Source organism: Theropithecus gelada, chromosome 3 (assembly GCF_003255815.1).
Source record: "Theropithecus gelada isolate Dixy chromosome 3, Tgel_1.0, whole genome shotgun sequence".
In the NCBI taxonomy this organism is placed as follows: Eukaryota; Metazoa; Chordata; class Mammalia; order Primates; family Cercopithecidae; genus Theropithecus; species Theropithecus gelada.
This window is the reverse complement of record NC_037670.1, coordinates 178,507,023-178,523,030: the sequence shown is the minus strand read 5'-3', so window position 1 is coordinate 178,523,030 and position 16,008 is coordinate 178,507,023. Positions and strand designations below refer to the sequence as shown.

General features: G+C 43.2%; 1 protein-coding gene across 10 annotated transcripts in view; it reads right to left on the bottom strand.

The window, feature by feature from the left end:
* DPP6 (dipeptidyl peptidase like 6) overlaps nt 1-16,008 on the bottom strand; it is a 1,162,044-nt gene that overhangs the window by 427,967 nt on the left and 718,069 nt on the right. For all 10 annotated transcript variants that reach the window (XR_003118544.1, XM_025379256.1, XM_025379255.1 and 7 more), the window contains one exon: nt 10,256-10,354. Coding sequence is in view for 9 of the 10 variants with exons in the window: in XM_025379256.1 (XP_025235041.1) it covers nt 10,256-10,354 (99 nt within the window). In the remaining variant the exon portion in view is untranslated. The remainder of the gene's footprint in view (nt 1-10,255; nt 10,355-16,008) is intronic.

Genomic DNA, 16,008 nt, shown 5'->3' with positions numbered 1-16,008 from the left:
GAGGTCAGGAGTTTGAGACCAGCCTGACCAACATGGTGAAACCCCGTTTCTTCTAAAAATACAAAAATTAACCAGGCATGGTGGCACACACCTGTAGTCCCAGCTACTCAGGAAGCTGAAGCAGAAGAATGGCTTCAATCTGGGAGGCAGAGGTTGCAGTGAGTTGAGATCGTGCCACTGCACTCTAGCCTGTGCAATAGAGTGAGATTCCACCTCAAAAAAAAAAAAATAAAATAAAATAAAATAAAGGCCATGAGTAGGGGTGGTGAGGAGACCGGGGAGGCAAAGCACACTGAGGCAGGAACACCCTGGATTCTCTAAAGCCATCTTGGTAACTTTGAAAAAGTGATTTAATGTCTTTGACGCATAGTTTTCTTATTTCTAAAGTAAAGGTACAAATTCCTGCCTCTATGAGTTTCAGTGAAGACTGAAATGAAGTAACTGAGATATTTCATACAGCTACTGTTATCCTTACAGTTACTGTTGCAATTATTGCTTCCGTTCCCACTGGCACTAAATGATACTGTCTTTTGAGTTCTTCCTGTAGGTACTATAGAGAACTCCAATAGGAAACTTTTGCAGAAGTTTAAGCAAATAATTGTCTTAGCTCAGAGACCAGAAATGGGAAGATGCATTAAGGATGAGCCCAGCCACGCAGACAGGATGCTGTTGAAACTGTGTTCGGCAGAAAAAATGGGAGTGACGGCATGGACAGATTTTACTGCACAAAAATAGTCAGAGACATGGTTGGGCTCCTAATGCCAGACAATGGAGGCTCTCTTCTCTTAAGGAAAGGTGCGACCTTGAGCATGACAACAAAAGAGAGAAAAAATAAACTGGTGGTTTACACCAATGTAAACCATAATTACATTTTGTTTATTTCTTAAGGACTCCATTAAGGCACAATGATGTGCTTCAATGTGTATTTTATGTGATGACTTCAAATGATCACTGTTATGCTCTCCAGACACTCTCAGAGCCATGGGAGAACACTGTCCCTCTTATGAAGCCTGTCCTTCGTGGGTACTTCCCTGAATTCCCTGCTGGCCACGGGATACAGGCTGCTGCACCAAATGACCTCAAGGGGACTTTATTACTCTCTGCAATTCTAAGGCTTCATGGTTTTGATTGAAAAATGTGGCCTCCGAAAAGCACTGGAAATACCCAAACCATTTTAAACTTGAATTCCCCCTCTACCTAACCCCATAAGCTTTATAGAAAAAAATCCATCTGGTTTTTCAGCATAACAAAAGAGGAGAGGATAAAGCACATATGGAAATCAAGTTGCTTTGAGCCCTGTGCACTAACTCCAATTTTATCTTCTAAAACATATACTTTTCCAGTATCAACCAGCCAGCTGATATTTTCCTCCATTCAAAGGAAGCAATTTTCTTCAATTTTACAGTCTCTCTAGCACCGCATCCTAGAGACACAGAGGGCTCTCTGCTAACAAGTGGCTGGATTAATGAAAATGAGCGTAAACAAACACAGACAGCGGAGAGATTCTGGTGCCAGCCACATGGTCTATCACCATATTCAGACTAAAGTTGAACATGCTGCAGGGAGGAGGGAGGAGGCAGGAGCCGCATGGGCTGTGAGGCCAAGCTCTGCCTGGAGCTAGCAGACAAGCTAACCAGGCCCAGCGAGCAGCTTCTGTCAATCAGCTCCAGGCCTGCCTGCATCCTAGAGATACTGGGAGGAGACGGGAGGAGAGGAGACTGCTTGAAGGAGGCAGGGGGCTTCGGTTTGCTCAGAGCACAGGGCATGAGGCTTATCAAACCATTTCCAAGGGTTAGCCTGGGCTGCCTTCATAAAAGGCAGATCTGTAAAAGCAAATATGTTTGGTGAGTTAGGTGGCTCACCAGGTGCAGTGGCATCAGCTACCTGAGCAGAGTGACAAATTCTGTTAAGCCAGAGGAGACACTTTCTGTTGGTCACACATGCGTTGAAGAGAGGGTAGAAAGCTGTCCACATGTAAGCATCTTTCACCCTGCTTCTGGAATCCACCTTTCCCCACTAGCATCTGAAACAGTGTCAGTAAGAAGGTACTTGCCACATAAATTAGTGTGGTTAGGGGTGTTAAAAGTAAGTTAAAACGCCTGAAAATTCCTCACAGAGACAAAGCCAGTTGGCCTTGTAAGTGTAAGTGACCTTGACCTTGTGTGATTTGCAAACATAAATAACACTTAACCTGGGCCAGGCGTAGTGGCTCATGTCTGTAATCCCAGCACTTTGGGAGGCTGAGGTGGATGGATCAGGCAGATCATGAGGTCAGGAGTTCAAGACCAGCCTGGGCAATATGGTGAAACCTCGTCTCTACTAAAAATACAAAAATTGGCAGGCTGTGGTGGCGTATGCCTGTAATTCCAGCTGCTTGGGAGGCTGAGGCAGGAGAATTGCTTGAGCCTGGGAGGCAGAGGTTGCAGTGAGCTGAGATTGTACCACTACAATCCAGCCTGGGCAACAGAGCTAAATTCCGTCTCGAAAACAAAACAAAACAAAACAAAACTTGACCTGAGCTTTTTCTCATAAATGCCTGTATTAAAGAAAAGTGAAACTTAAAGACTAACCAGTCAGAAGCTCCCAACTAACTTATGTAACTAAGAACTTTCCAACAGGACTCACCAAATAAGGCCACTCCATAACTGTAACCAATCAAATAGTTGCTTTCCTTTGCTTCTGTGTTTGTTCTATAAAATCTTTCCTCCTTGATCCCTTGGTGGAACCCCAGAACCACTTCTGGTTTGGAGCTGCCCAATTCATGAGTCACTGTCTGCTCAAATAAATTCTTTAAAAAAAAAAAATTGTATTGTGCCTCAGTTTACCTTTTAACAGAAAGAAATACAACTCAAATGATTAAATATGACTCAAATGATCACTATTATTGTTTACAAAAACATGTCCCTGGGGCTGTGAGCCAGGAAGAGGTGTGTGACCACTGTAGGGTGGTTTTTCATTTACATCTGCGGTTACAAAATCGGCAGCACACTAACTCGCCTAGAGCATTTTCTCCTGCCATGCCTTTGATGTGGTGTGGTAGAAGTTCTCCTCCTGCCTCCCTGACCACACTTCCTCAGACACCTCTGTGTCTCCGAGACTCCATCTCAAATAAATAAATAAATATATATAAACCTAGGCTGCCTAAGTATCAAATGAGAAAATGCCCAAGAAGTCTTCGTGGATGGCCACAAACTGGGGGCTTTGCTGGTGCTGGGGATACAGCAGGAAATAGAGAGATGCGAGTCCCATCCTTGCAGAGTTTGCATTCATAAATAATTATACTTAACGTATGTAACAAAAGGGTCAGTGCAGGATATAGGAGACACAAAACTAGAAGAGTCAATGTGGGGCAGAGCGAGAATTAGGGAGCAACTTAAATGAACAAGACAACACTCAGGGTGGTGACTAGGAGTGATGACAAGTGGACGCGGAGAGGAGAGGGAGTGTGCTGGGCAGGAGGAACAGCCTATGTAAGAGCCACTCTGGGGGGAAAGAAGATGGACTTTTGAAGCAATTCAAAGAAGTTCATGTAGGCAAAATTTAAGAGAAAACTGGGGAGACGGCCAATGATGAGTCAGGAGAAGTAAACAGAGCACGAAGAGTCCAAGATGTGGAGGGTCTGGGGGGGCCAGGGCTGTGCTCAGTGGGCACAGTGGGCAGCAGGGGGTCTGTGAAGAGGCTGGGGGAGGATGATGTGGTGCTGGGCATGAAGACTTGAGGTGAATGTAAGACCCTGCAGTGGACATGGAAATTAGCCAGTGACTGACATGCATGTGCACACGCACACACACACACACACACCCCCTCCCTCCAAGTGTAGAGCTCGGAAGAGCATTTGAGCTAGAGAATTGAAACTCATCATCATATAGACAATACCTAACATTATAGGGGTGAATTATTTCCCCTTGGGGAGTACAAAATGAGGATAAGTGAGAAACTTGAGGAATTCAGACTTTTAAAGTTAGAAACATTAAAATTCCACCCCAGTCACTCAAGCAACCCCTTCTCCTTGCACCTGAGCAACTACCCGAGGTGCCAGAGCACAGCCTTGGTCCTGTCCTGCTGCTGCTGGGCTTGTGTCCAGCCCTCCGAGCCTCCGAGTGGACCGATGCCAAGTCTGCCATGGTATTCACGCACCCAAACATCACGTGGAGGCTAGGATGGGCACGCATTTTCTGAAGGCAGAGCTGGCAGGATTTCATGATGGATCAGATGTGGAATGTTAGAGAAAAAGTAGAATAAAAGATGACTTGAAGGTTCTTAGCTTGTTCTACAGATTTTTCCATCAACTGACATCAGAAAGGCTGTGGATAAGGTGGATTTTTTTTTCTTTTGTATTTTTGGTTTTGGGGGGAAATCAAGGACTGGGACCTGGAGAGATTAAGGTTAAAATTGAAATGTCTCTCAGACATCTGAGAGATTTGGGAGAAGGTTAGTCTGATGACATATGTTTAGGAATCCTCAGCAAATGGAGGATATTTAAAACCGTAAGACTGGAGGGAGACACTGAGGTAGGGCGTGCAGCCATGAAAAGGAGAGGAATAAGTACTGAGTCTTGCAGCAATATTAAACGTCAGGGAGAAGAGGGAGAACCGGCCAAGGCTCCTGCAAAGGAGATACCCATGAGGTGACAAGGAAGAAAAACGTGTATCCAGGGCAGAGGAGGAATCAATTGTGTCCAGTGCTGCTGACAGGTAAAATCAGACGGTCTGAGAAATGCCCGTTGCATTTAGCAACCTGGAGGTCATCCCTGACCTTGACAAGAGGAGTTTTGGAGAGTGTGGGGCGTGGTAGCCTAACAAGAGTGGGTTTAGGGAGAGTGGGAAAAGAGTAACTGGAGATGTTATAGATAAAAGACTGCTTCAAGCTGCAAAGGGGAGCAGGGAAGCCAGGCTGGGCCTGGCAGGGCGTGTGGAGTCGAGATAAGGTGTTTGCCTTAAGGTGAGAGAAAGAAGAGGATGTTTGGTTCACGATGGGAATCAGCCAATACAGGACAAAAATTTAGGGAAGAAAGGAGGGGCCTGTTGTAATGATTCCTCAGGTAAGTGAAGCAAGTGCACCTGAGTTTCCTTTAGACTGAGTGCAGACAGCGGACAGGTCAGCTGCGGGGGCCGGGCAGGGGCGGGCTGGGGGTGGTGCGTGAAGAGCCAGCGGCAGTGTTGACGCCGGTTGAGGTGACAGTGGGAGTGTTCCTAAGCTCTCTTCTGGCAGTTTCAGCTGGGAAGGAGGATGGGGAGGGAGTTTGCAGGGTTGGGCAGAGAAGGTGTGATTTGCAATTATCATCATCTAGGAATAGGAAAGAGGGAATGGGCCAGGAGAGCCCAGGATGGTTGGTCCATGTAAACAAAGAGTAACCAAAATACCTCATCACAGCCCCTAGTGTGGAGTCGCAGAATGGCACAAAGGAGAGCCTAAAGCTTGAGAAGTGCAATGTGGTTGTTATAACAGGTAAAAGAATTTACTCAACGGAGCAAATACTTGGAGAGGTATGCTGTGACCACTTCCGGGAGTGTGCGCCTCTTTGAGAGGGGGCCCAGAGGGAGCCTTTTCTTTCTCTCTTTTTTTTTTTTTTTGAGACAGAGTCTTGCTCTGTTGCCCAGGCTGGAGTGCAGTGGCGCGATCTTGGCTCACCGCAACCTCCATCTCCCAGGTTTGAGCGATTCTCCTGCCTCAGCCTCCCGAGTAGCTGAGACTACAGGCACCCACCACCACGCCCGGTTAATTTTTGTATTTTTAGTAGAGACAGGGTTTCACCGTGTTAGCTAGGCTGGTCTCGAACTCCTTACCTCGAATGATCCACCCACCTTGGCCTCCCAAAGTGCTGGGACTACAGGCGTGAACCACCACACCTGGCCCAGAGTGGGCCTTTTCATGGCTTTACACACCGCATTTGGCTTGCCCCAGTAGTTGTAACAAACAAGTAGGGAAGTCTACAAGGGCTTCAGGATATTAGAGAATGTGAGGCTGTTGTACCAAGCATTTTCAGACAAGGTAGATTTAAAAAATTAAGCATACAGTATAAAACTGAGGGAAGGGAAATTCAATTCTAACCCAACACATTTCCTCCTGATAAATAAAGTATATTAGTTCCAGATTGCTAAGTCCAATATTAAACCCAAGGTACATTTGTTAACTTCAGTAGTTAATGTGTACTAAAAAAAATAAAAATAAAAAAAATCAAGTCTCTTCCTCTGTAGAGAATTACACCATTTTTCTTTATCTCTTGGGCATTTTGTAACTTCGACATGGGCACTATGGGAATAAGAAAGCTAGAATAGAGACTTCAAAGGGAGGGCAATAATTCTGAACCAGTCAGAACCTATAATTTTGGTTAAAATACACAATGTAACTACTAAGGTTGCAAAAGAAATTGGCAGGAGACCTGAATTTTATCCAGTATAGCACAGTTTATAAAAACCAGACAGACCTAGGTTCAAATCAGAATTTTGCTACGTAACTAACTTTGTGATATTGATCAAGTTATTTCAATACCCTGAGACTCAGTTTCTTTATCTGTAAAATGGGAATCAGTGTAGTTGTGATAATTGTCTCTCTCTCTCTATATATAGAATATATATTATATATCTCAGATGTTATATAATGTATTATATAAAATATATATTATATAGCGATATTACATATTATATATAATTAATATATAATGTATATTATAATATATATTTTATATATAAAGCATTTAGCCTAGAGCTTAAGACACAGTAAACACCCAGAAGATAATGATGATGATACGATCTTGATGATGATGTTATATGATGGTGATGTGAAGGAGGAGGAGGAGGCTGTGATGGTGGTAGTGGTGATAGACGGTGGTGGGTAATAATTCCTTTGTCTATCACTAAGAAACAGTTCCATGGACAAATCACTCACCCCTTTTGGGCCCAGCAATTTGTCTGCTACACTGTAGGCACTCACAAAACTCTTACTGAATGAATGAATGTTCTCATCATTTCTAAGGCTCATCCCAGCTCTACAACATGAGATAATCCTACGGATTTGTAGTAATCTTTTCCCAGATCTTAACACTTAGACTGGTGGTATTAGGAAATGGGCCAACTCTATAGTATTTGTCCAAAACCAATTATAAAGACTCAGTTCATCATTGCAAAGTTACTTCATTCACTTCAAGCTATTGCCTCTTTAGGGAGCGGGGAGAGAGAATGATTAGGAAGAGGAACAAGTCAAAAAAAAAAAAAAAAAAGGTAAGGGGAAGCTGAGAGTCATGTGTGAATGGAATTATTAAATTCCAAAACACTCCAAACGAAACCTGTCTTTGGGGACCCGACCACCTGGTTACTTCAGGGCAAAACTTCACCTTCAGTGTGTGCATTTACAGACAGAGAATCATCCTAAGAATTCTCCTCAACACCAAAGCAGGTCCATTTAGAACCACAGGTGGTCTTTATGAACAGAAGTGACCTGCTGAGACAGACAGGCTGGGCGTTTTCCGCTGGGCACATAGCCGCTTCTCAATTGCACGTATTAACTCCCAGCTTTGCAGATATAAAGAAAATCTGGCTGGTCTCCTCTGGCCAGAAAGCCAGCGCATCTCTGAGCAGGCTCCATTCATTTGCTCCTAAAAATCAAACTCCTCATACCATAAACTGGCATAGATTCCTCCAGAAACATCTGTGTTCTGGTGTCTCCACATCTCTGCATATCTTTTTTTTTGTTTGTTTGTTTGTTTTTTGGCACGTGGAATGCTGCTTTAGGCCAAGTCTGATGCCACGGGTTTTCTAATAAAAATATGTATCTTATAGGTGTGAATACACTTTATTTCAGCATCTCATGGCATCTTCCCAGGCCCTCCTCCAACCTACTCTGAACCTTAGAGCTCAGGTTTGGTGTCTCTCGTTTCTGGCCTCTTGATTCATCCCTGGATTCTGCGTCTCCACGAGAAGGAGAAGGAGAAGCGGAGAAGCAGCAGAAAGAGGAGCCTGTGGCGCTGGTGCTGGTGCTGGTGCTGGTGCTGGCGCTGGTGCTGGTGCTGGTGCTGGTGGTGGTGGTGGTGGTGGTGGTGGGTGGTGTGATTCCCATGTATACCACTGAGAAACAGTTGCGTGGACAAACCTGCTCCCTAAAGACATAATAGCTGAAAGTGAATGAAGTAACTCTGCAATGATGAACGGAGCCTTTGTAATTGGTTTTTGACAAGTACCAAAGAGTTCACTCTTTTATTTATTTATTTTTTTGACAGGGCCTCGCTCTGTCACTGAAGTTGGAGTGCAGTGGCATGATGACAGTTAACTGCAGCCTGGACCTCCCAGGCTGAAGCCTCCTCTCACCCCAGCCTCCCGAGTAGCTGGGACCACAGGTGCATACCACCATGGCTGACTAATTTTGTATAGAGGTGAGGTTTCCACATGTTTCTCAGGCTGGTCTCAAAGTCCTGGGCTCAAGCGATCTGCCTGGCTCGGCGTCCCAAAGTGTGAGCCACTGTGCCCTACCTCACTCATTTTTTTAAAATACCACAAGTCTAAGTGTTTTTTGTTTTGTTTTCGTAACTGCTGGGCATTATTTCTCAGCTCGGTTTTGGTTCCCCCAACCAGGGTTTAGCAAGACTAACATTCTAGACCCAACATTCTTCCAGGGCTCTATTCTCAGCCTTCTCTAACAAGCTCCTCGCCATCGCTTTAAGACTGAGTTTGTGCACTGTCACTGGGACGTCCTTTGAGAAGAAAGAACTTCAGATCCTCCTCTCTGCATCTGGTGTGTTAGGATTCCCATTGGCTGCTCAGATTTGTCTCCAACACAGCTTTGAGCTCCTCACGGAGAGTAGTCATGTTTTTCTCCGAAGGTCTACCTGCAGCATGCCACAAGTGCTTGCCTTTGCTGATGCAGCGGGTGAACACAAGCATACAGCAGACACCAGGTCAACCGAAAACAAAACGCAAAATCAATTCCTCCGCCAAACAGAAAGACCTCTGTGCTTTTTTTTTTTTTTTAATTTCTGTGTGCCCTTGGTGTTCATGATATACTGCTCTCATTTCTCCCCATTTTTCTAAAATGCATTCCTTCTGAGATCCATCTACTTTTTTCATTTTTAAAGAAATGAAAAAAGTAGATGGATCTCAGAAGGCATGCATTTTAGAAATCTGACCCTTAGATTAGCAACAGTAGAGGACAAAAGAGAAGTGGTTGCCCTAAGGAGGAGACTAATAGCCAAGAGTCATTGTTAATTGATTTCTGAGAGTTTGTGAAGCATGAAAAGGCATTTCAGAAGCAGTTTGACAGAAAAAAAAAATACAGCGACACTTGATCACTCAGCAAAACAGGACGGTGGAAAGAGCACTGAATTGGAAGTCAGGGGACAGGCTGCTAGCCATAGCTTGCACTCGTCAGCTCTGTGACCTCAGAAAAGTCATTTGATCTCTCTGGACCTCATTTATTATAAAAGCAAGGATCTGAACTAGACTTTGATCACTATAAAGGTTGTGTGACCTGAGGATAAACCTTCAAGTGTATTCCACTGAAGCAAAGACTAAATGTAAGCAACAGCAATGCAGACAACAGGGAGATGCTGTCAACTTGGCCTGCGGAGGGATGGGTGCATCTTCCATGAATGCACTTGAATTATTTCAGATGCAATTAGAAGAAATAGATTATGTTCTGAACCAACACAGGCATTATGAACATATGCCTTCTGCCCCCAACTGTATTTTGTTCTGTTGTTTTTTTAAAAAAAATCCTCCACACAAGGAAAGTAGATTTAATCCAAATTAAAGTTCAACAGGGAAAATAAATGAATCTGCATCTGCGTACGGCACTCCATGGTTCATTTGGAAGCTATTCTACAAGAACCCCGTGAGTTGCTTTTGGTCCTTCTGCCTAACGGAAAGAGGGCAAGAGAACAAAAGGGAATGAAGATTGTGGAGAAGGAAGGAAAGCTCACCGTGCCCTGCACTGTTCCTGTTGCTAAGCAACACCCCACAGCTCCCCCAGGGAAATGATGTCTCTGGGAGGTGGCACACCGAGGACATGTCTTCAGCAGACCCATTTCTCATTGAGTGAAGGCTGTGTGGATGCTTGGGAGGCAACACCATTACAAAAGCCTGATTTCACCAGATACACACTTTCATAGAATGATAATCTGACAGTGATCACAGCAAAAGCTCTGTAGATCCCCTTTTGTGGCCAAAGGGGGAAATCTGAGAGGCAAATTACTAGACCCAACCTATTGAAAGTGGGGGTGAGGTGTGGGGAAGCAATGTCCCGTGCATGAAGGACCTGGACTTACCACTTATCCACTTAGCCTCGGGGTCATGAATTTTGAAGTCTTCACTGAAGAGATCTTCCACAGTGACCTTCTTCTTTTGAGACAGACTGTTATCTTCCGCTAGAAAAAAAAAAAAAAAGAAAGAGTTAAACTTGTTTCATAATTAGTAAAATGCGAGGACCATAAACATTGATTGCCTTTCATAAACAGTATGGATGGGAACACACATCATGTCCATCAGTGAATGAGGATAAAAGCCAGTCTCGCATTCTGTTTTTAATTAAACTATCAAAAATCTATGCTAAGGAGATCACGATTCAGTAGAATAGCATCGTGCCTCCTCACCCACACCTGCAGCATGTAAGTGATCATATTTCTTAGTAGGGAGGTAAATAATTCTTTCAAGATTGGTTTATGAACAATAGGGTGGAAATAGTTGAGAGGAAGGTACAGATATCCAGAATGGATCTCAGTCATATGATGTAATTGATCATTCATGAAGCATTCATTAAGTGCAACATTTTGGCTGCTGGGAATTCAAAGACACAGAAAATATTCCTTAGGTCTTCATTCTCCATAAGCATCACTTGTCCCTGGCTGTCTCTGGATTGTGGGTTAGTTCTTGTTCAGACAGGATAAAACCCCAATTATCTGTACACCAACTACCAGATTCTGACTTGCCACATCTCAGTTACAAGGCTTAGGAGTAAGCACTTGGGATAAGCCTGTGAACACACTTAGCTAATATTCATCCCAGGAGGAGATGTTTAGTTAATGGCACCAGTGGGTGAGACTTTAAAAATCTGAGAGCTTTTATCCTGTATTTCCAGGGGTCAAAGCTTCTAGAGTTTTTGCTCCTCCTCAGAAGAGGCTCTCTCCATTAGAGGCATAAACATCCACTTACTGACTTTGAAATGACACAGGGCTGTCAGTTTGCCTGATCTGTGAGCCCACAGGCCAGGCCATTCCCCCACCTTCACTTCTGAGACACTAATAAGAAACTCCTCTGTATATTAACTTGACCATATCTGATGGGTATTATCTACCTAGGATGCTTATTTACTTCCCTGCCCTCTTAAATAGAAGATGCTAAATACCATTGCACATTTTTTTCCAAAGACTTCCAGTTCTCATTTCAACAGTTTCCTGTTGTGCTGCTATGTGGGCTGATCTTGGTGCTAATCGAGGTGCATTATGTCTGTGTGCATTCCACATTCAGGGTCTGGGTGCATTCCACATTCAGTGGCTCTAGATCTGTGTGCTTTTGTATTTCAATGTCTGGTGGGTATGTCTGTTTCTTTTTCAATTTCTGGCTGTTACACTTTTTTGACTGTTGTTCTTGACCTTGACAGAACCATTTGCCTTTTTTTTTTTTTTTTTTTTTTTTTTTTTTTTTTTTTTGAGCAGCAGCAAGATTTATTGCGAAGAATGAAAGAATAAAGCTTCCACAGTGTGGAAGGGGACCTGAGCAGGTTGCCCCCATTTGCCTCTTTTAATTTTCTGTTTTGAACTCTCTGGCAGGTTAGAAAAACAGAAAGAAATTTTGTTAGGATTACATAAACATATAGGAATAAATAATCTCTAAATAAAATATTCAAAGCTTCTAGGACCCTAGTACATTGCAGAGGTGTTATTATGTCACTTTTGCTTTCTTCCTTTTGGGTGTGGATGTTGGCAAATTATTGAAGTTGTCAGAAAAGTCATATATTCCTTTGTGCATTGATTGATCTCTTGAATATCAAATAGGGTTACTGTGGTTAGCAGTCTTTTGAAAATTACAGAATGCTGAGACTCAAGGTGGCCTTATCGTGAGACTTGACTGTATATGGAGCTATCCTGGGTGCTGAACATAGCACATTAAACCAAACCAAGTTCTTTCTTCGCTCTAGGAGCTTTCTAGGTGTGGATGAAGCAGCCCCACGAAAAGGCACAGGGCTTCAAACATGACGCACTTCCATATACATGACAATAAATGAGAATTTAAAAAATTACTAGACATTGATCTAATAAAGTTACACTCTGATCTTACAATTAAGAAGTCTAAAACTTTCTGAGACATTCTTAAATACATGGTCAGAAAATAAATAATCATGATAAAATTTACGTTTTATCTGATTAAACTTCACTATTCAAGAATGATTCTAGCCACACAACTTAAGGTATCCATGTGTCTCATAAGAAAAAAACATGTAAGACTGCCATTTAAACAGACTTTGGAAATAAAAGATGAAAAGGCAATGTATTCACTTTCTGAAAATCTTTCTTTTTATACATGTATTTTATTTTTAAAACTGCAATTTTATTTGTTGATTAAAGATATTTTTAAAACACTTAAGACTTCTATATAGGGAAAGTATGTGGTGGAGGCATTATGTTATATGCTATTGAAAGTGCTCCATTCAAGCCAGCACATGACTCTGTCCTTAATTAGCTCTGTCTCCTTAAAAAACTCACTGCTGACCTCTCTGGACCTAGATGGCTCATTTGCACATTCAACTGATATCTAATTCATTGGTTTATGGTTTGATTCATTCCCAAAATCATCTGAGATAATGACAGGCACAGGTGACTGCCACATTCCACAAACCACGCTGAGCCCTGAAGAAGAGAAAGGCCTTATACAAGCTCACAGAGCAGGGAGCCAAAGTGGAATGAATGACCAGAACACAGCAGGGATGGTACCGAGAGGAACAGGGCTTGTCCTGCTAATATGGAAGCAGGCTATTAAATAAGAAAGTGGGAGGGATTCCAGGAGAACTTGCTGAAGGAAAGAGGCTACTAGCCAAGATAAAGGAGAGAGAAAAACATTCAAGCTAGGAAGGATCGTAAGGGCAGGAAGATGTCGGTGGATGCAGTATTTTCAGGAGATTGTGTGTGTTGGCATTGGCGTGGCAGACAGTGTGAACAAGAAATACCTAGAGGGGAAGGGAGATTCTCTCATTGTATTTGATATTCTGAAATTCCATTAGAAAATGTTCACTTGTGGATTTTCTTTAAATATTCTACTTAACAGTCAGTAATATTTTCAGCTGAAAGACTACCTTTCTTGACATCAGGAATACTACCAATAATTATCTCATAAAATATGACTCCTCCAGCATTTGATCCCCTCCTTCCAGAATCCCATCTGGGCTGTGCCAGAGCTTCTAGGTCAACCCCCACACCTTGGACTTTTTCTTAAGTTTTTCTACCTTTTTATGGCTCTGGGAGTATTTGGATGATTTCTTCAGTGCAGTCTCCTATTTGTCAATATTTTAATACACCTAGACTATTCTATTACCCAACTAAGGATTTACATTTAAAATAATTACATGTTAATATCTAATATGTCTAAAAAACCTTTTCAAGATCATCTACTCATATTTTATAGTTTCATGCTTCTTTAGTAGAGTCATAGTTCTTTGAAAAATCTAAAATGCCATTTTCTGTTTTCCCTATTGATTTAAATTTCTCTGGATTTTGGTTTTCAGGTGTGTTGGGTTGGATTCTGCTTCACAGGGGGATGTTTTCTGAAGAGGCCTTGTGGTTCTTGGTTGTAAACGTCTGTCTTACAAGTGTTCTGGGTCTTGAGAGGCCCCTGGTTGGGTGGTCCTCAGGCAGTTTTGAGACTCTGTCTAGGTAACAGCTCTAAACTAAGTCTTGGGTGGCCATTTGGGCTGGAGCCCTTTCCCCCAAATGGGTGACATGATCTGAGGCCTTCTGACCACGAACCCCATTTTCAGGTAGGGGCTCCATGTACCCCTGGTCTCTCATGAAAACCAACCTTCCAAGCCCTCCTGTTGTGCCTGACTTCAGTCTCTATGACTTGAGGATGACGGAAATTTGGCCTTCCCTCCTGCTGTAGGTTTTTACCTGTTCCTTCTTGTGAGGATGGCTTCTCTTTCTTTCTTTCTTTCTTTTTTTTTTTTTTTTTCTGAGACGGAGTCTCGCTGTGTCCCCCAGGCTGGAGTGCAGTGGCGCGATCTCGGCTCACTGCAAGCTTCGCCTCCCGGATTCACGCCATTCTCCTGCCTCAGCCTCCTGAGTAGCTGGGACTACAGGCGCCCACTACCGTGCCCGGCTAATTTTTTGTATTTTTAGTAGAGACGGGGTTTCACCGTGGTCTCGATCTCCTGACCTTGTGATCCGCCTGCCTCGGCCTCCCAGTGCTAGGATTACAGGCGTGAGCCACCGCGCCCGGCCTTCCCTTTCAATCCAGGTATGTGAAGAACTCCTGCTCTTGTTTTTGAGAAAGAAGCAGCTATGCTTTTGTTTGCTTTTTTATTATTATTATACTTTATGTTCTAGGGTACATGTGTACAACGTGCAGGTTTCTTACATATGTTTGTTTGCTTTTTGAGGTGGAGTCATGCTCTGTCACCCAGGCTGGAGTGCAGTGGCACAATCTCGACTCACTGCACCCTCCGCCTCCCACATTCAAACGATCCTCCTGCCTCAGCCTCCTGAGTAGCTGGGATTAAAGGCACCTGCCACCAAGCCCAGCTAATTTTTGTATTTTTAGTAGAGACGGGGTTTCACTATATTAGCCAGGCTGGTCTCGAACTCTTGACCTTAGGTGATCTGCCCACCGCAGCCTCCCAAAGTGCTGGGATTATAGGTGTGAGCCACCATGGCCGGCTGTAGCTATGTTTTTTGTTATTTATTTTGCTGTCACTTCTACATGCTTGCCATCAAAACAAGGAACATTTCTGTGCTCAACCTTCCTTCTTGAAGGCAACATAAAGTTGGCGATGCAAGAAGGGGCAGCGGCTTTCACTGTTTGGATTTCGTCCCGAAGGCAATTCAGGGATCACTGAAAAATAAAGTTCCTCCCAGCCCTTTAGCTTGATATATTATAGAAAGCTCCATGGCACTGCAAACTGACTAGGCCTGGTTAGCTCACCAGCATGGAAAGGCATGCTGAAATCTGCAGTGATGCAGTTATTCTTTACAGAGGCCAATGTGTAATGCAAATTTCTCAGCCTCCTTTCCCTTCCTCAGATATTTGTTAAATAGTAAAATTCCTGGAGAACGCTTTGGAACTCCTTCTCTAAATATTTTTAAGACCAGAACACTAGAAATAAATCCCATCACCCGAGCATAGCTGCTGGAGGGGCATGCAATCCCTGCAAGTGGAGGTGAGCTACCGACAAACTCAGCTTGACAACAAAGAAAACCTACCCGAAGAGTCCAAGACTTTCTGTAAGGTTCTGCTTTTGTGAACAATTTGGAATAACTGACAACTCTAAAGTGCTTTATAGTCTTCCAAGTGCAATGATATTTATGATTTCTCCTGATCCCCACCATAACGAAGAGGAAGGAAAGTTACACTGAGCTACTGAGAGGATAAATGACTCTTCCAAAGATGTGAGAGGAATCGGTTGGCAGATGTCAAGCATTAGGTATTTTCAAAACTCAAAGGAGACAAGGGCTTGGTGGGCTAGCTTTACAGGGGAGACAGACCCCCAGGCTGAGGCTCAGAGTAAAGCACTCTTTGCATTTAGAACAATTTGTATGTTATTCCTACAAAATGGATACGATTTGCTTGCTTCCTTACCAACACTTCACAAAAACAGGAGGAAATCAAAGAAGCTGTCCGTTTTCCAACGTCTGTACCATTAATTCACAAATTCCAATGAGATCACTTTTGCTTAAAAATAAACCACTGCATCCTGTTCCATCAGCGATGGACCTAACACAGATGCTGCTAAGTAACAAGGAAAAAGCTCAATGAGAACACAGGAAACACATCATTTCGTTCTGCCAGCATATTTATTGATTGAGTACCCTGTGTC